Source organism: Suricata suricatta, chromosome 1 (assembly GCF_006229205.1).
Source record: "Suricata suricatta isolate VVHF042 chromosome 1, meerkat_22Aug2017_6uvM2_HiC, whole genome shotgun sequence".
NCBI classification, from domain to species: domain Eukaryota; kingdom Metazoa; phylum Chordata; class Mammalia; order Carnivora; family Herpestidae; genus Suricata; species Suricata suricatta.
In genome coordinates this window covers 7,336,062-7,357,458 of record NC_043700.1, presented here as the reverse complement: position 1 = coordinate 7,357,458, position 21,397 = coordinate 7,336,062, and the positions used below count along the sequence as shown (strand labels likewise).

Below are 21,397 nucleotides of genomic sequence, written 5' to 3'. Positions count from 1 at the left end.
CTGTTACATAGAAGGTCTCTTTCTATGGAAGGAGTCACCTATAATTAAGAAGTGATGCCACAGATTTTGTCACTTGATAGAAGTAGTGTCAATTCATTCATGAGATATTTATGCTGAGTCTTACATGTGTGTCACAGCATCCTAAGTGAGGGGTATTTTAAAAAATGGATAATTCCTTAACTACAGCAGCTCTCTGCCAGAGTACAAACACAAGTATGTCCAAAATAAGTACATAAATGTACTCTGTGCTCTACTTTTTTGAGTCATTCATCAAACACTTATTGTATGTCTACTTAGTACTGCTATTATGCTAGGCTAGAGAGAGAGGAAGGTAGACAGGCTCGCTCCTCTAGAAAAATCCCGTGAGTCAGAGCAATGAACATGGGACCATAGTTGGTGCATCAGAGGACCATTAAGGACCTGTGATATTTACATTGTACGTTATAAAAAGAAGATCTGGATGGCAGTGTAACAATAGAAGAACATGGATGGCACTATAGCAGGTAGATTGGGTCCCAAAACAAGAGGTGGAAAAACTGGAGAAGCAGCTTCTGAAATAATCTCATAGAGATGGTAAATGGTAAATTCCATGCAGGATAGGAACCAAGGCGGTGGAAATAGGGATGGAAAGAATAGAGATGGAGAGACATTTTAAGGAAGTCACGACTTGGGAATGGCATGTGCGGGAGAACCCAGAGGCGGAAGTTGACGATGGAAGTGCCAGGACATTATTTACCAAGACAGGAACACGTGCTCACAGGGAGAGTGGACTTGAAAAGGAGAATCTGGTCTGTTATATCCAGTTTACCATCTGTGGGATCGCTAGGAAATAAAGAGAAATGTTCCGAAGGTGGTAGGATCTGATGCCGGGAGGGCGCTAAGGTGGCTACTACCAGCACGAAGCTGGTTGTCAGTGCATTGGAAGAGATGAGCCCAACCAAGGAAAATAGAGACAGTAAAAAGAGACACAGCAGCTGGCACCGTAACGGAATATCAGTATCTAAGAAGGGGGGAGAAATGAGAGTCTGTGCAGGGGACTGAGAATAGTCAGAAAAATTAGGGATAAAAACTGGTTATTACAAAATCCGAAGGAGATTGCAGAAGCCAAACAAGAATTCAAGGAACGAAGTGGTCAGATGATCAAATCTTAGATAAAGCTCACGCGTTACTCTGATGGACTCCATTATCTGAAGGACATGAAACAGAGATAACATTTATTAATAACCTACCTTGCACAACCACTTTGAGAAGGAGGGAGAAGAAAAAGAGTGAAATTCCCAGTTACGTGTGAGAAAGTGCACCAGAGGGATGAAGGCATTTGCCCCAACATCACACACCTGAGAGTGGCAAGCCAGAGATTCAGGCTAAGTTTGGAGTCATTCCTTTGGGGACACAGTCACGACTTCATTTTTAACTTCTTTAAATTAAAAAAAAAAAAAAAAAAGACATATCCCTCCACCCCAATTTTGTCACATGCACTTAAGACACAACCCAAAGTCACAGTCACCATTTGGCACCCTTTATTCCCAAAGATACCCACTGCTTGGAATGTGTACTCTCATTCATGCTCTTCCATGTTTACAGCATATGAATGTGTTAATGTAAGACAAAAGAATATATCATACAGCTTTGCTTAAAATATGTAAAAATGGCGACATTACTTTTTTCTCGCAACAGTATGTTTTAGAGATGTAATCCTTTTGAGGTCTCCAGGCCCCCTTTGTTCATTAAATACCTGTGTACTATTCCACTGTATTGATGCGTGAATGAATATTCATGTTTATTCTATGGGGTAAGAGAGTAAGACCAGAGGAAAGAGATGTCACATTTGAAAGATAAGTGCCATGAAGAATTTTACCCAGTGGTAAATGTATTGGTTAATTGGTTATCATTGGCAATGTCCCTAGATGAGAATTGAGTGTTAATGGGTGAAGGCTATAGGAGATTCAATTAAAAAGGCAGTGCTAAGAGGTGCCTGGATGGCTCAGTCAGTTGAGCGTCTGACTTCGGCTCAGGTCATGATCTCACAATTCATGGGTTCGAGCCCTGCATTGGGCTCTGTGCTGATCTCTAGTTCAGAGCCTGGAGCCTGCTTCGGATTCTGTGTCTTTTTCTCTCTCTGCCCCTCCCCTGTTCACGCTCTCTCTCTGTCTCTCAAAAATAAGTAAATGTAAAAGAAAATTTAAATTTTTTTAAATTTTTTTTATGTCTTTTATTTATTTTTGAGAGACAGAGAGAGACACTGCAAGCAGGGGAAGGTCAGAGAGAGACGGAGACACAGAATCTGAAGCAGGCTCCAGGCTCTGAGCTAGCTGTCAGCACAGAGCCCGACGCGGGGCTCGAACCCACGAACTGTGAGATCATGACCTGAGCCGAAGCCGGCCACTCATAACAAAAAAAAAAAAAATTTTTTTTAATTTTTTAGAAGACAGTGCTAAGGCTGGGCCTAGGAAGCTTCGCGGTATGGCCTGGAGAGCTTCTCCTTTTCTGTCGAGGTCCTGGGGCGCATGCAGAGTGTTCTGGTAGAGGAATGACAAGGGCATGTGCTCAGCACAGCCAGGGCACCTTGGATTTTTGTAATGAATACTAAAAATAGAATTATGTTGCATTTCAACTCTCTCAGTCTTTAGGGCAGAGTCATGATGTGGTGACAGAGGAAAAGAAGGGGTGAAAAAAGATGAGTAAGTGGAAAAATCTCGCTTGAAGGCTCCTTCATTTTTATTTCTTTACTGGTTTTCATTTCTTTTACAAAAATGTCCACATTGTTTACTAAGACACTAAAGACAGCATGTTTGCTTCTAAGATGTTAGAGTTACTCGGGCTTATTAAGGAAAATTTCATTCGTGTGAGAACTACTCTCTTCTCCAAAGAACAGAGCAAATTTACAGCCCTGGGAACCTTTGATGTAGAACTTGAGGGCTCAGCGTCTTTGTTAATCTGTAACAGATCCGGTCTGAATGCTTAGCAGCTTGAATATCCATTAGGCTTTTATTTTCTCCTTTTAAATTTTCCTTTCCTTTTAATTTCGAGATCATGCATTGTTGCCTTACCAAAAATAGGGATAAACGGAGTAGCATGATGCAGTTAATAAACTGCATCAGAATGGAAATGCAGAGAGAATTCATCTGCCAGGGAAACCGGGACATAAAGTCTTGGCTCCAATTGACCAGAAGCTACTTTTCCAGTATTTTAAAACATGCATCTGTGTCCTGCCCCGAAAAGACCCTCTTGATAGGTTGAAAACCCTCGTGATCATATGTAGTTATTTCTGAAATCTTAATTCCTATGTCTGCTCATCCTTTTTCTTTTCACAAACCTCATTATGTAAATATTGTCTAAGCCTTCAAATGAGCACCTATTAATATGAATCTGTTTGCGCATGGAACTCAGGTGACCTCCAGGCCCTGGAGCATATTTTTCTAACAGGAAGCTAACTGTGCTCTACTCTGCACCCACCTTTGGACTGCCTGGTTTCTGTCCTCTGAATGATAACAGGTGAAATCACAGCACTCCTGTGGCTTGGTGACCGGTAGAAATTCGAGTAAAATGTCTGTAGCGAGATTATTCCATCAGTATATCCCCAGGGATGGGTCTACAAAGTTACTGAGAGGTGGCAACCATTAGATCAAAGATTTTGTCAACTTAATATCAAATCCAACTAAAAAACATACTGATTATTTTCTTTGAGAGAAAGGGAGCACACGATCAGGGAGCAGGGCAGAGCGAGAGGGAGAGGGAGAGAGGATCTTAAGCAGGCTCCATGCCCAGCACAGAGCCTGATGCAGGGCTTGTTTCCACAACTTTGGGATCATAACCTGAGGTGAAATCAAGAGTAGAATGCTTAACTGACTAAGCCACCCAGGCACCCTTAATTATTTTAAATAAATGTCTATATTAGACCAAATCTACCAGTCTTTTTTTCTAAATATTTTTGAGACTTTTTTTTTTTTTTAGCAATTTTAGGCTTATAGAAACAGTGAGAAAAAAGTTTGAAGAATTCCTGTCTACCCCTTACCCTCCTTCCCTACACTCCCCTATTATTAACACCTGGCATCAGATAGTCAGGTGTATTCATGGCCACGCGTGAACAACTCAAGACGAACACAAGAACTCAGTCTTTGGAAATCAAACTGTTGAAGTGTTTTACCCAGGACTCTGTGGCTCTGACAGTGAAAGAAAAGAGCCGTGGTTCCAGCTGCTCTTCTGACAGCAATCTTGGGAGGGTCTGGGGGGGATACCCTTTCAAAATATAATTACAGGTCTGAGTGATTGTTAATCACAGCAGGTGAAGTTCAGGTAGCAGCAAGAGTTGACATTTAGGGAACCAAAACTGTATTTGGATATTTATCAAAAGTATTAGCATGGTCAGAGCGCCCCCTGTGTGTTTTCTTCACGGAGTACAGAGCCTCTTACAGGATGACACCAAGGTGCTCCGAGGAAATGTAGGAGGGCCCCCAGCCCATGCTTTCAAACTCATGTTACTGGGTCGCACTCTGCGTGTAATAAGACTTAAGGCAGGATGGCTATTTGAGGAACATGACTGCTGTTACAGGTACCATACGATCAGCAGAATTTTAGTCAGTTGGATTGTTGTAAAGTCACCTTATGAAAATAGATGCCAATGAGCGTATTTGATTAACAGCACAGTTCGTGTACATGGAGAGAATTTGCTTTTTCAAAAAGCCATTGAATGCCACAAGCTGAATGTGTATTTAGTTATTGTTAACATTCATTTTGAATGACTATGAGATATTTTAGGAGATATTTAGTCACGTGGATCAGTAGTAGTTTAATATAAATCAAGACGCGGTTCTTTTTTTTTCACTTAGAAATATATTACAAAATACATTCAGCTCAGTCCTCACTAATGGCAAACAAAAGATGGTAATGTGTCTGCATTCCTTAAATATGGATTTGGGGTGTCAAGGAATTTCCAAGTATATAAAAACTCTAGTGGCAAAAAAGTGGAGAAGTTGAAAGAACCCAAAAGACACTGTGCACAAACAGCCCGCTCCAGTGGCCCAGGCACAAAAGTCTGTGGGTAACTGTCCTCCAATAAGGAGGATTTAATTGCAGGGAACATATTTGTCCTCTAAAATTTCAAGAGAGAGATCAATGGCAACATGAGAACGATTTTGGTTATTAAACCCACTGTTCTGTAACACACGTCCCCTTACATTTTTGTTCTCTGCTTTTAACCAGCAACAACTGGCAAGCCGGTGGACTGAGGTAATGAAATAATAATTCTTAGAAAAGCATATTTTACCTACAAAATATCAACAGGATGTGGCTGTGATTGCAGGAGATGGAAAAGTAGGAAAGTTCATTTATTTACATGTGATTCTCCACCGAGACTACAAGTAATTGCATTCATTGGCTTTGTAGACAAAATGCATCTTTGAATCACCTTGTAAATAGAGTGGACAAAAACTAACTAATTTATTTAAAAGTTTTAATGTGTTTACACACATTAAGATGCAGAACCTGAAGAAGTATTTCAATAGAATAAAAATGCTCTGGAGATTAAGATATGTAAAAGATAAGTAAATTGTGCTCACTTCTCTCTCCACATTAAAAACATTTTCTTTCATTCTAAAATAATATTTTGGAAATTGTGCCTCCCTTTTTCTCCCATAAGAAGCTTTAAATGCTAAGAACTTGCCATTCACTTTTAGAGTAGTAATTATGAAAATGCATTCTACACAGATTCATGTTTCTTTAATTAAATGGTCTCTAGCTAGATTTCAGATTTCAACATTAAAACAGGTTAACGTTGATAAGTAGTAGCTACTTACTTTTGGCGAAGCTTCTAAAGCCATTTTTCTAGAAATTTAAGTTTTAAGAATATCAGAACTTAAAATATTTAGTTCACCTTCAGCAAAGCACAATTAGTGATATAAAGTTTACGTTAGCAAAAACACTCCATATATAACATAACTGAAATTGTTATTCTGAAGACCATATTTTTACTCAACATGAACGTGCAAAGTCAAAATGCCTAGTATAGCCAGATTATATTGTAATCTTTTGGTAAAACTAGACGGTAGATACCATGCTATTGTATATGACATTTTCAGAAATACATTCCTACGTTTGTTTCTACACACGGTCCACATATTTGAACTTACATCTTAAAGAATGTGAAATACTAGAAAACTCTACTTTTTTCCTCACTTCATGAGAAATAGGCAATGTTTTATTTTCATACCCATTTGGGGTGCCCAATCTTGTGTACCTACTGAAAGTTCAGCACGGGTCCGTGAGCACATGCCCCTCAGTTGAAGAGCCCGTTAGTGACCTGTCTCACTTAGGCCAGCGATTGAGATCACTCTGGATACTTCTTCCCATAAAAAAATAGCTTAGACATGTGTTTATCAACTACTGTAACAAAAAACCAAATGCATTTGAATCGCTACCATATGCACACATATGTAAACACGTGGGAGAAGGGGAAGGTTGTATGTGTGATGGTGTATACATGCATATTTATATATACATGTTTATATATTCACATTACATATATTACAAAAATATATTCATATACAACAGTGGAATATAACTGCAGAAACCATCTTTATATGTGCATCCTAGGAGTATTTTAGTATATATCATTCTTTTACATTAAAAGTGCTCTTCCCATTCCTTATAATTGATGTTGTGATCCATTGACAGGTTACAGCTAATAACTAGGAGAACACTGGGTTTCAGTAATGGTGGTATGAGTCCCATATTGACAAAACAAAAATGCCCCACCTACTCGAACCCCTCAGCACTGTGCTCTCCTGATACAAGAGAGGGCGCTACTTAACTCTTGCGTACGTCAAGAGTAAGACAGCGTAGTGTGGACTTCTCTTCATTAATAGAAGAGCGATCTAAGATTCAGCCAGGATCTGTTGTTGTTCTGTAACAAAACATACCTGCGTCTTCTTGGATGGAGGGTCCTAAGCTCTGGGTAGGAGTCAAAGGAAAAAAAATAATGCTATTGTTTTAGAAAACTGAGACTGTCTAAATTTTATGTGGAACAATGTACATTTATGATTAACTAAGAAAATACTAATGACAAAAATGTGTGGTAAGTAGACTTGTTCTTGGGACGATGTAAAATTATCAGGAAGGCACAGTGCTCCCCAGGGAACCTTGTTCACGAGGAAGGCAAGGTTTGGAGCGGCACGTGAGGGACTCTGTCTTCCGTGTAACAGAAGGGGAAGAATATGTATATGTACAGAGAGATTCATAGTTCTTCTTTCATTTACAGAAAGAAACACTGAAAACAAAAAGCTACAAAAAAGTATCAGCATGCTGAAGGCATGGGCCAGAATGAAATCTGAATATATATTTTCTCATAATTTTAACTAAAATCACATAAATGTTTCAAAAAATAAAATTATAAAAGGCATATAGCATATTAGGCAAATATATGCTTATATATGCCTTAGCAAATATAAAGATTGTTAGGAATAAAGCTTTTAATTCAGGTTATTAGTATGAGGTCAAAGAAGTAAATTTAAAACCCCAGTAATGTTACATTGTATTTGGAAATAGCTGTGTGACTTTTTTTTTTCCCTAAAAATATATACAGGTATCTTTTACTTAAAATCAATAACCTATTTCCAAATATATACATTGCCAACATTTTTATTGTCTTACATGGGAAGAATTAAAAAGTATTGTAGATAAACCTGATAGAAAACTAATTCTCTACAAAATAACTTAAATGCCTGTAGGAAAAGTAACATCCTATCTTGATAGGATCTAAATGCTCAAATGCTATTTCCTTGATCATCCAGCAATTATCATAGTTGTTAACACACAGTTGCTTTATATATTGTTACTTGGTTATTTGCATACTGAATGAGAAATTAATTAGCTTATGATTCGGGACAGCAGATAGCACAGAGCATTCAAAGACTTGTTATAAATCAAAAATAAAATCCAAGAAAACTTTCCATAACATGGTTTTTCATCAAGCTAGAGACATGGCCCTTGAATAAAGTTGCAGGGAAGAAGGGGAAAGCGTAAGACAGTCATTGTCATTGGCCGTGGTGTGGGGAGGGTGTTTTAGGCAAACTATCATACTGAATGGAATGGGGAGAGAGTTTGTGGGTCTTGGAGCTCCTCTGGAAACTGCTGGGTGGGAAGCTCCCATAAGTCCTCCGAGGTGGTTGCCAAGGAAAGAGTGGTTATACAATACAGATGGGCTCACACTGCTATACAAGATCTCAGGCTGTCCTTTACAGAAAGGTGTATTATTACATCATCACATAGTAGGTCTCTGAAACCTCTTGCTACCATCCAAAGCACATGACCTCTTTGTTTACAGTCAGTGCACCTGTTGAGATGATGTTATGTTCTAACAGTTCAGAATGTAAAACTCTCCTGGCACATACTGTTCATGATATTGAGTGTGGAAGATACAATTATTTCCCCAGCACCAACCTCAGCTGAACAATTAAGTGGTAGGAGGCTTATATACACTCTGAGTTATGATATTAAGAGCCAAGAATTCTGCGGGACACAGTTTTTAGCTCCATGCCCTGCAAAGGTCACTGTAACCTGAGGCCACTAAATGAACCTAATCCCAAAGGCCATTTGGCAACATACAGAATTAGGGCTCCTTCAAAGAATGGCTGATTCTGAGGATGGAGAGGAAAATGAGCAAGATGAGCTCGTGACCTCTGTTCATCTCAGAGAAGTTTCCAAGTAAAGGGCTCACTTCATTCAGGCCCCGACATGAAGGAGTCCCAGTTAGCCAACAGTGGGACAGCTGCAGGAAAAGAGCACTTGGTGCATTCAACTGAGGGCCGTACATTCCTAACTTCTATTCAAACAATGAGGCTAGAAGAGGAGGAGGGAGAGCAGAGGAAACAGGAGGACGGCATCATTAACAAGTCTGTCGTGATCTCATGGTTCATGCATTCGAGCCCCCCACTGGGCTCTGTGCTGAAAGCTTAGAGCCTGGAGCCTACTTCAGATGGTCTCCCTCTGTCTCTGCCCCTCCCCCCACTCACACTCGGTCTCTATCTCTCAAAAGTGAATAAACATTAAAAAACAAAATTTTAAAAAGACACGTCAGTAAAGGTAAACATGTAAAGATGTTTTCTATAGAATTGTTTGAAACAGCCAAAAGTTGGAAGCAATTCCAGTAGTTACCAATAGGAGATTAACAGCACATCTTTATGGACCCCTACGTAGCCAGGGAACAGCAGAGCGTGAGATGGGACCTAGGGAAGTATCCACAATGTACTGCTGCGTGGAAGAAGGAAATCCCGGAGCAATAGAAGAGGCTTATCCTGTTTGTACACAAGCCGAACCACTGTGTGACGGTACAGATAGACGTACTCGCAGTGACAGGACAGAAGTCTGGAGTGACAAGACCACACCACCGAGAGGGGTCCCCGCGGGGCTTGGGACTTGGCTGCACATGGGGGGGAGGAGGGCAGTCTGAGAGGGAATGCTCGCATTTCACTCCACGCATTCTCCTGTCATTCGAAAGCTTCACAAGTATGCCTCGGCTTTGTAACACACGGGTAAGAACAGAGACGACCTGTTCTGTGGGCCAGTTAGACTGTTAATTCATCTCTCTCCCCCCAAGGTGCCAGGCTGCCAACGAGACTTGCCCCACAAACCACATCTGGAGTAACCACCTGTGCCGATGCCTGCCTCAGCAAGATTTTATTTTTCCTTCTGATTCTGGCGAAGGTAAGCAGAATGAGGTTTTAAAGACCAAAAGCCAAGGGTCTCTATTCTGATCAACAAATCTTTTAATACTAAAAGCACATGTATAATGTTCAGATCATCTTAGTCTGAAATAAGTGACTACAAAGCAGGACGTTTTCTACTTGACGGTGGTATTATTTTGAGCTTCCTTGTAAAGGAACACACCCATGTTTGTCAACATCTTTTAATGAGAAACACAAAGATGCTTTTAAATGCTTTCCTTGTGTCACACCACACCGGGCAGTAAGCAAGGTAAAGATGTCTGCCTGTGTTTGTCTAGACTCTGCAGACGGATCCCATGACCTCTGTGGACCCAACAAGGAGCTTGATGAAGAGACGTGCCAGTGTGTGTGCAGAGGAGGGCTCCAGCCTTCCAGCTGCGGACCCCACAAAGAACTAGACAGAAACTCCTGCCAGTGTGTCTGCAAAAACAAACTTTTACCCAGCTCATGTGGGGCCAACAGAGAGTTTGATGAAAACACATGCCAGTGTGTGTGTAAAAGGACCTGCCCAAGAAATCAGCCCCTAAACCCTGCAAAGTGTGCCTGTGAGTGTACAGAAAATTCCCAGAAGTGCTTCTTAAAAGGAAAGAAATTTCACCATCAGACGTGCAGGTAAGGCATCTTCCTAAATCGTATCCACCTGTCTTCATGGCGAACGTTTTCTCAGCCCCAATAGCTGTTACATTTTAGAGTGAGACCAGTTCCGTTCTGGGAGATGATTTCTGTGATTTTGTAACCAACTTCCCAGGAGACTGTGTTTACTTCCTAACAAAAGCAAGACAGGAGCCCAGGGAACCAAAACCAGATCCACACGCCAAACACACTTTCATCCTGGTCCCAGAGGCCGAGGCTGCGGTGGTGGGGCTCCACACAGGATGGGAGACAGGGGCACAGGGCGGCCACTTGACGAGCATTTCTAGAACATCGAACAATGCCCCGCTGCCCCCACCACACACTGTGACACCTCATAACGCAGGACAACTGTCCTCAGTGCAGAGAGTCTATGCACAATTGCGAAGGACAGGATAGTGCCACTAATTGTAGAATTGTCTCTAGAAACAGATACGCTGAATAGTGGAGTTAGAGAAATAAATTAATATATCGCCAAAGACTACTCAAGACTCATTCCTTAAACATGGACTCTGCCCCCTTCTTCATGAAGAAAAAGAAAATGAGACTGTTGGACTCAAACCCTGGCAGGCTTGAGCTACTTCCTCTTTAACCTGAGGGTAAGGTAGTCTGCATTTTAGCCAGATCTGTGCTTTTGGCATTTTTTTTTCAACACTGTCCGCCACACAGGCTTTCTCTCTTCCACACCTGGGACGTCCTCGACTGCTTTCCTTTCCCCTCAACTTAGGAGAGTCCCCAGGCCCCTGGCCGGGATGCAGAGCATACTTTAGCAGCAAAGCTCGGTCCTCTTCAAAGCTGTGCTAAGATCCAGGCATCCAGCAAGTGCGTTCACCCCCCACACCTCTCTCTTATGTAAGGAGCTGTAATCGAGGTCATGCCCTCACATTCCATGATCAAGTTCTACGTAAGGAAGACCCCACTGCCAAATTCAGTGGACAAGTTGGTCTTCATGTATCCTGTCCTTTGTGTCCTTTGTCCTGAAGCCCCCGTCTCCGTTCTGGCTGGCCTCACATGTCACTCTCCCTACTGCGCTTCCGGCTTTCAGACTGTCCTGTCATCACCAACACTGGCTTCTCTTCTGCCAGCCCACTCTGTAGAGGTGGCGACAGTGCCCGTGGGACAGATGAGTGTTCACACCGAAAACTTAAATTCCAGGGGGCACCTGGGTGGCTCAGTCAGTTCAGTGGCCAACTCTTGATCTCAGGTCCTATCATGATATCATGGTTCTTGAGATCGAATCCCACGTCGGGCTCTGCACTGACAGCATGGAACCCGCTTGGGGTTCATTCTCATTCTCTCTCTCCTCCTCTCCCTGCCTCCCGTCTCTCTCTATCAAAATAAACATTTTTTAAAAAATTAAATGTCATGTATTTACAATTTCCTACCTGCATTAATGTTCATTACTTTTCCCCAGTAAGTAAAATGTCCATTTTTTGATCCTCACAAGTTTTGTGTTCTTGTTTTATGTTACTGATGATCCGTTCACACTAACGGTTTAGCGGCTGCATCAGGGAACTTCAGTGAATGTAGGCGTCTCATGGATGACATTGTTTCATTCCATTACTGCTTCAGAGGATCTTATAGGGATCCTTTGTTTCCTTTTTAGAGTATTTTGAGCAACAATATTCCAATTGTATCTGCCTATCTACCTCCCAGAAGGATATTTCAAAAATACAGAATATTATAGATACTGTCTTATTAAAGATTATTAACCATTTTGTACACTGGACCCTTCTAAGGGACCCTAGTGTATTTAGAAACTCAATCTTATGTTTACATAAGACTAACCAGCCACCATACTTTTCTATAGAATTCTTACATTGACTTAAGAGAAGTTATTTCTATCTTTGTAATCTCCTACCAGGATACATTGTTTCAGGAAGAACTTTCTATTTACTGACACTCTCCCTGTATTCATTTTCCTAAGGCTACACTTCCAGGTATATATGTATATATTGAAGCAAAATATATATATAATTTAATATTTTGAAATTTTGGACACTCATTTCTTCATATTTATTCCAAAAGTGTAGGAAGAGGGAGGCAGAGTATATATATTTTTGTTCACTGCCTTAATCAACGACTTTCATTGATCATTGAAAATTGCATCTTTTCAATAAAGGAATACCAGTAGTTTTACAATAATGCGTTTGTACTTAGGGAGGGAAAGGAACACTTTAACTAGATGTGCTTTCTTTTCCAGAGTACAAGAAATGAAACTTCCAACTCACACTTGCAGTGTCTCTGTTGTGCTTTTGGTCTCCCCGCCAGGCCATGTTGTGTGCCTCCCTGGACACCACCCCTTCCCGCACTGCCCCCTTCTCACACTCCGTCAGCTTCCTCACGCGTAACTCCGGGTGCTGGAGCAACAGGGCCGTTTGATCATGTGTCCTTTCCCCACTGGAAGTCTAGGGTGGGAAGAGAGGGGTGCCCAGGGCAAGCACCAGCCCTCTCCCCTCCTCCAGACCACCTTCTTCTCGCCTGGAGCCCAGGTGGAGAGGGACGGGGGACCCCGCGACACCGCCAGCTGCCTGCCCAGTAGAGAGAGACAGAGTGAGGGCGGGGCTCCCCCGAGGGCCACAGCCACCCCTTCCGAGTCGGGGTTCCACACGAGTACCCACACTCCTGTGGACTTGGCCACACTTTCTGCTCACACTCCATCAACCGACCTTAAACACTCCCTCTCTCGGGCTCTGTTCTTGTTCCTTTCCCCCACGAAGCAGAGGACACGTCACAAGACCCGGCGCTCACATCATCACCCCTCACATCTGTTCTAGTGGGGAGACTGTCTAGGCTTTTCCAGTCCTCCTCGGCTTTCTGATTCTCAGCCCAAACTTCAGTGAGACAGAAACTTGAGAATAAGTCTATGATAAAATGAATAACTTTGTTCTCGTTTTAAATTTAGAAAAGCCAGCTGTGTTTGTAGCATCGTGAACCCACTGCATTGGTCTTCACCACAAATGCGTTCCTCTTTGTTTTCCTAGTTGTTACAGAAGACCGTGTACGAATCGACTGAAGCTCTGTGAGCAAGGACTTACGTTTAGTGAGGAAGTGTGTCGCTGCGTCCCTTCATACTGGAAAAGGCCACACATGAACTAAGACCGTGCTCTCTTCCAACTTCTCACTTTGCAGTCTTGGCAAACCGTGTTGCCACAGGAGAAGCGTCCATGAACAGAGAGACCTTTGTGGGGCCGTGTGGACAAAGAGAAGTCAGTGTCTCCCGAACTGTGTGGACAACATTACAGAAATGGACTGGAGCTCACCCGCAAAAGACCTCTTGTTAATGACTGGTTTTCTACCAATGACCAAACAGCTGAGGTTTTTCTCTTGTGATTTAAAAAAAAATAATGACTATATAATTTATTTCCACTAAAAATATTGTTTCTGCATTCATTTTTATAGCAATAACAATTGGTAAAGCTCACTGTGATCAATATTTTTATATCATGCAAAATATGTTTAAAATAAAATGAAAGCTGTATTATATATAAACTGGTAAGTTCAGTCCATTACTGTCTTACACGATGGGCCAAACTGGATGATACAAAAACATTCATCTCCCATTGCACCTCTTCCTTTCCTCTAACCAGGTCAGATGTTGATGACTATGAAAAAGTGTGATTCTAGAAAAGAAAGTTTCAGGGGGACATTTGCTATTACGTTGCATTTAAATTCATCTCAATATATTTATTAATTATAAATACTGTAGCACATGACACTTGTGAATTTATAACCAAGTGAGTCAATATGGAACATATTTTATTAGTTCATCTGCTTACTCTGTCCCTGAGTTGGAAGTGATTCAGCGCACTGGGATCATTCATCCGGGCTCTTCATTTGATTTAATATCCCTCAGTATGTATTCTAGTGGCTTGAAGATATTTCACTCAAAAAGAATCTTTCCCAGATATTTAACTTCTTCTGACAAGCTAAAATACTTCCTGTAAGCTGAAATGCTCCTATCTAGCACATTTAAAATGCACTGGAGATCATGGTTAAGTGCTCCTCTGTGTTAAAAAGGAAACATTTCGGTAACGCAATTCAAGTGCTTATTGCGTTTAAAAAAATTTTTTTAATGTTTAATTTTGAGAGAGAGTGACAGAGACTGAGCATGAGTGGGGGTAGGGCAGAGAGAGAGGGAGACACAGAATCCAAAGCAGGCTCCAGGCTCTGAGCTGTCAACACGGAGTCTGATGCGGAGCTCAAACTCAAAAACCATGAGATCATGACCTAAACAGAAGTCGGTTGCTTAACTGCTGAGCCACCCAGACACCCCATCATTTTTAAAAGGCATTATGCTAAAATGCTTTTCTCGGGGAACAAATATTTTGGCTACATAAATGCAACCATATGAGTAGTTTGAGTCTTGACAGAGGATTGTTTCCTGCAATGACATAGCTACTAGCAATCCATAAAAAGACACAGCGACAGCAATACGTAAAAATACTTAGTCCTGAAAGGGGAAGAACATTCTAGAGTTATATGAAGATAGGTTTCTTAAACCTTGCAAGGTTAACAAAAACATTTTATATGGCATAGGCAACTGCTCAAAATAGTAGCACCTGTGTTTTGCCATAAAATAATTTGCTTTCTTTAAACATACTTAAACAGACGAATGCCTTACACATGCCCTCCATGTTTTCAGCATTGACTTTTGAAATAATGTTGCACCCTATGTTTACAGAATTCTACTCATGTGCAGTGCATAACTTTAACATCTCATTTATACATTAAGACTTTTCCTGTATTAGGAGAAGATGCACTTCTGAAATTCTCTCATTATACATTTAGGACCATCTTCCTATTTATCAGGATGGCTCAAGTCTTCAGGCAGAAAACACATGTGCTGTGCATGCTGCCTCAGTCAAGGTCTAGGTTATTTTCAAATATGTGAGCAGCAGAAAATGATAATAGAATACCAAAGGAAAAATTAATGTGACAAAAGGTATAGTTTTATGAAGTTTTCTCCACAAGAACATTGAGGGATGATTTTACCAAAGGAAAAGTGGAATCAAAATAAATAATATCTTTCCACCTGATGAGACAGAGTCCCTAGGGCAGAAAATTGTCACCATCTATGAAATTCAGCAGAGAGTCAATTCAATCATTTTCATCACATTTGAGCCAAGAATGTAAGCAAACAAACATTATATAATGTCATGGCAATCTTGTCAATCATTTATACTTTTGATACATTTAAGGTATATTGATTTTTTTTTAGCTAATTGAGGGAGGAAAATGTATTCTAGGTTTCAAATGAGCCCCCTGAGGCCATGTAAAGAGTATGAGAGCCTGAAAGAATGATCACTATCAGCTTTAAAAAATCTAAAGTATGTGTTGACAATTAGTTTCTCAGAATATATGCTTAAGCCAAAAAAAAATCACTAGACCAAAACTTAAAGCATGAAGCAGGCCAGAGAAGTAACACTTAATTTGTCCCTGGAGATATAATGATTTTGGTCAAAATTAAAAGTAACCTGAACAAGAACAATATACTGCCAGAGACATTTGCAAACAATTTTATGTAGACCATAAAAATCTCACATCACTAAATTAATAATAGTTGAGATTTTGCGGTGCCAGTTTAGACTAGAGATTTCTTTAGAGTTATTCAGAGTGTTAGCGAGCATGATTCAGCAAAAAGCTAAAACAAAATTACAGTGAGAATGTAAACTCTTCAAGAGCCTCAAGATACCGACCCAGCCAAATCTCAAGGATAAAGATGAGAAAACACCAGAAGCTTGCTGGGATACCTGATACATATATTCAGGTCCTAAAATATTCATATGCAGAGTTTTATATCTAGAAACCAAATCCTGTATTCTGAGTCTAAAAGACTAATGGGAAGGGGGACCTGGCTGGCTCAGTCAGCAGAGCATGTGACGCATGATCTCGGGGTTGTAAATTTAAGCCCCATGTTGGCTGTAGAGTTTACGTAAAAATTTTTAAAATCTTTAAAAAATAACGGTTGTGTAACATTTAGCTTCCATTTATATTTGGAAGGGGTTTTAATTTGCTAACTGTTTGAGTGAAATAGATTTCATTATTAGACTTTCTAAAAATAGCCTCTGTCCTCCACTTGCATAAGACTCGTATCAGAAGTATGAGGGCTGACTGGAAGCGGCATTTGCTGGCCCGCAGGATGCACTTTAAGACATGGAGAAAGGGGCATCTTTCCTGGGGGGGGCCCCCCCGCTGCTCCCAGCACAGTGGGGGAGGAGCAGCAGACACAGCAGGAGGACTTACACCACAGCCTTGTTCAGCACATTGCCTAAAGCCATGGCACTCCTTACTTGGGGACTCAACTCGGCGTGTTCACCATGAACCCAGGAGGGGCTGGGCAGAGAGCTGAATGAGGGTTTCTTGCCCTGACCTTACCTTTGTGACCACCCTGCCCCCCCAGATCTGAGCTTTCACTGACTTTTCAAAGGATGTTTTGGGGACTCTACCTTTTGAACTGCAAATGAGAAGGACATTTTTTAAAAAGTTATTTCACTCTGCTACAGTGGAAGAGCACTAACTGTCTGATTTTTTATAGAGATGAATTCTAGAAAGTTCTGAATAAATCCAATATGGTATCCGAGAAAGGCACAGAGTACACCCAGAGAACGATGTAAGGAAGCCGATGACATGTTTTATGAAATAATTCCCAGTTTTTCTGTCCATGTTGGAAGATTTAATGTATATTAAGAATATTTTTTAAGTGGGGACTAATTATCTGTTAACTTGTGGAAGTGCAAATGAGGCTGATGGCTTGAAAACATTTTTTTTAACCTAAGTTTTACATCTTTTTTGTTGCATTCCTTGTAACTCCTTGCTCTAGCAACAACAGAAGGAGCAGAGGATTGGGAATTATGTGCCAGGTTTTTAATCTTGACTTTTCTGCTGTGCCCCTGAGCAAATCACGAAAACCCTCAGAGTCTCAACCTCTTACTTTATGGAAGGAAAGAGCTGGATTAAAATTGTGTATCGAGTTTTGCCTCTGAGGTTGCAAAGTTTATACTCCACTACAGGCAGAGGGGGAAAACACACACACACACAGAACATTTTTAAGAACGTCAATGAAGCGCCATTCTCAAGATTAGTGACCTTGTTAAGGGGAAAGAAATGTTTTAATGTTTTTAAAAATATTTTAAAGATGTGAAGAGAGCCCTGTTTTTGACATTAGTGACCCCATCAAGAGGAAACGATCTTGTCAAAATGTTTTGTGTAAGAATTATACACGAAAAATCCTGTCTCCCTCTACTACTTAAATGCTATGTAGATAGCTCAAAGCATCACTCCTGACTTCTTCCTACCAAAGGTGGTCACACGTGGAGACTCTGGAAAATTTCTTTCAGGTGGTGGAAAGAGAAATTATCTTGAAAGAACAAGACCAAGTAACTTTCCAGAAGAAGACAAAAAGGAACACCCCCTGTGGACTGTATGCAAACCCCGTCAGATGCCCACACCTTGTATTTCATCCAGGCGCAGCCGCTGGAACACGGATGGACTTCGAGCGTGGTTCCATCTGGGGCTCTGAGCATTGGCTCTGATGCGGTATTGGGCCCGCGCCATCGGGACCGGCAGCTCCGTCACGTACAAGTACACACGCAAACACGCTCAGATGCTGCCCCGGGGCTCACCCACGAGGGCTGATTGCACGTCAGGCTCGGCAGACAGGACTGTCCACACAGACAGCCATCACCGCTTTCGTGTGACAGGTACGACCATCAAACACCATTAAAAGCTTCTCTGAAACCCACCAAATAACTAGCTGCCGAAGAATTGGAAACGGTCCCAATCAGAAATGATTTAACAAATAAGATTTATAAATACGTTAAAAACACTTCCTGGACTTCAACACTACTTTAGAAGACTTTATAACCATATTTGTAGTGTGCTGTTCAAGTCGTGGATTATTTTTCATCGTTTTAAGGCTGCTACACATATTATTAATGTTTTTAAAACTTAATCTTCCTTCTATTCAAATTTATATATTTAAATTCAGTACAAATTTGCGATTATCCTTACACTTCCTTAAATAAAACTACATGGCTGACCCGTGGAGTTTAAGAACAAGATTTTCTTCAGCACTAGTGTCATCTGGAGATGTCTTAACAGCAGGATTTCAGAATCCTTCCCAACATGACAAACACGTATTCTATCATGCCCCCTTCTTTGTACTTCTGATCTCCTTTCCAGGACAGATTTTTTTCAACCCACTAATCTGTTCCTCTTATTTCCGGCTCGCCTTACACAATGACCTGTTACTGCTGATTATTCCTTTCCTTATTCCTGGCCTGATGTTTGTACCACACGTTTGTGGCAATCGCTTCTCAGTGGGACTGTCACAGGCAGGAGAAAGCACACAGGGATCAGACCAGATGCAGGATGTCAGATTCAACACTCACAGCCTCCTCTAATTCTAGCCCAAGCGTTGGATGGACAGATGGATACCAAAAACAGGGGACACTATCTTAAATCAGATATTTTGGGGGTGCCTGGGTGATTCTGTTGGTTAAGCGTCCAACTGTTAATTTCAGCTCAGGTTATGATCTCATGGTTTGTGGGATCAAACTCCCGCATCTGGCTCTGCATTGACAACAAGGATTGCTTGGGATTCTCTCTCCCTCTCTCTCTGCCCCTCCCTGACTCGCATGTGTGTTCTCTCTCTCAAAATAAATAAAATTAATTAGTTAAATGACTATTTTTGAAGGGTATGCTCATCAAAGACATGGTACATAAAGCACCACAGACGAGCATCTGGAAGTAGTCACAAGAGAAAGGACAAGGAAGCGTGGAAGGAAATTAAGGAAAAGTGAAAACAGAAAGGAAAAACAGAAGAAAAAAGAAAAAGGATCAGAAAGGGAGAGAAGAGGGGCACCTAGGGGTCTCAGTCAGTTAACTGTCTGAAACTCTTGATTTTGGCTCAGGTCATGATCTCAGGGTTCATGAAATCAAGCCCTGTGTAGGTCAGTTCAGAACCTGCTTGGGATTCAATCTCTCCCTATCTCTCTCTCTCTGCCCCTCCCCTAGTCATACTCTCTCTTTCTCTTTCAAAATAAATAAATTTTAATAAAATAGAGGGAGAGAGAAAGAAAGGGAAAGAAGAAACAAAAACAAGTTCACTAATATTTTTAAAAAAGAATAAAAAAGAAGAGGTCTCGTATGACCTGTGGGCCAGCGATAGAGAAAGAAGGTAGGCTAGATTCCTGACACGGGCAGGAAAGATTTCTGCAACTGAGGAACAAGACTGGCCAAGGCAAAGTTACATTATCTGTTGGGCAGTTCTTGGATTACCCTGTTTACTGAGTAAACGTGATGAATACCACAATGCTTATGTGACAGTTTCACTGGTAAAGACTGACAAGATCCTTGGAGGATCATGAAGGAACATCTGTCTTGACCTGTGCACGTGGCTGCCCTGATGCCACATGATTCACATCGTGGTACACAGCTTTTGATACGGCCTTGGGGAAACAGAATGTCCTCATCTCTGGATCTTTTTTTTTTTTCATCTCTGGATTTAAAGCAGATCTTTTTGCCTGAATTTCAGAGAAACAGAGTTTCGTTGTGATATATACATTTTTTTAATGACATGGTACATGCCTGTTTTGCTCCCATCACGAGTCAACTTCCAGAAGAAGGCACACACAAGAAAAGCCTTCCTTTATCCACAGGATGTGGGAATGCCCAATGCCTGTGCCCTGGCCCATGTGGACCCTCACTAAGCTGAAGAGACAGTGGAGGTTGCCAAGTTCTTGAGAACAAACCAGAGTTTCTGCTGCATGTGAGATAATTCCAGAATTTGTGTTAGACCTACAAGGGGCTTTTGGCAATTATAGAAGCCGCCCTCTCATTGTTACAAATAAAGCATCTGTAGGTCGCCTTGAACCCTAAGACGGGCAGTGGCATGGCTGAGTCCCTAAGAAACCATGGGGCAGGTCACCAGGAGTGGTCATCTCTGCCAACTTCTGCAGTGTATGGTCTACCAAGTCCTGGGCCAGGTCCCGGAGGGCCACCTCTTGTCCCTCCGGGGCAGCCTGGCTTTTGTGTTTTACAGCAATAGAGTGAGGGGGAAACATTTTATTTTTTGAAAACCTCTTCACAAATTGGTTTTTTCAAACCACTGCTCTAAAACAGGAGGTTTACCTTACTGGGTTACTTTAACGACCTCTCACTCTCTGCCAAACCATTCACCCCCTACCGGTACAGCCATGGCTGGCGCTGAGCCCAAATCCCGGAGCATGAAGGCGCCCCTCCTGGCCCAGGGAACAAGCATGCTCAGAACACCTACCAAGGTCACCGTGCTCTCATCAGGAGAGGGACAAAGTTCCTCACTCCCATGCAAAAGTGCCCCAGCCTCAATAATGCTTGAAACAGGATTTATGGGGAAATTTTTAGATTTTTTTTAAATTACTTATTTGACAGGCCCAGACCAAAGCACAAACACAATACAACCTGAGCAATGCTAAAGCATCCCCTGGGCTAGATTTATGCCTTCCCTTCGACCAGGAGGCACTAGTCTTGGACCAAATCCATATACCTTGCTCTCTCTTCCCTTATGAAGAGTAGCTTTACCAAAGACTTGGAATCTACAAGTCGAAGACTTCCTTATCTAGACACGCCAATTTGTGTCAGGAGGCCAGTATGAGCTCAGCTCATCAGACGCCACTTTGGCCTGTGTTCACCTGACCAGCTGTTGTAACAGAAGACCATGTGGGTGTCTTAGGCAACAGAAATTTTATTTCCTCACAGCTTTGGAGGCTGAAAGTCCCAGATCGAGGTACTGTCAACGTTATTTCTAGAAGTTTCTGGAAAACTTCTTTTCCTAAGCTGATTTAGTTCTTTCTTACTGTCCTCGCACGGTCTTTCCTCTGTGTAAATGTGGGAGAAGCAAGATCTCTGGTGTCTCCTCTTCTAAGGACACCAACTTTATCAGTTCAAAGTCCTACCTTTAAGATCTCTTCCACCCCTAATTACCATGTTAAAGGTTTTTAAGAACTCTTCTACCCTTAGTTAACATCTTAAAGGTTTGATCCTCATATGCAGTAACATTGGGAGTT

The 21,397-nt window shown here is 41.5% G+C and overlaps 1 protein-coding gene across 1 annotated transcript in view; it reads left to right on the top strand.

Annotated features, from left to right (window-relative positions):
• The window catches only part of VEGFC (vascular endothelial growth factor C), a 72,383-nt gene extending 58,542 nt beyond the window's left edge, over positions 1 to 13,841 (top strand). The window contains exons 5-7 of the mRNA XM_029933276.1: positions 9,593 to 9,699; positions 9,998 to 10,331; positions 13,334 to 13,841. Coding sequence (XP_029789136.1) covers positions 9,593 to 9,699; positions 9,998 to 10,331; positions 13,334 to 13,448 — 556 coding nt within the window. The 3' untranslated portion in view covers positions 13,449 to 13,841. The remainder of the gene's footprint in view (positions 1 to 9,592; positions 9,700 to 9,997; positions 10,332 to 13,333) is intronic.
• The last annotated feature ends 7,556 nt before the right edge of the window (positions 13,842 to 21,397 follow it).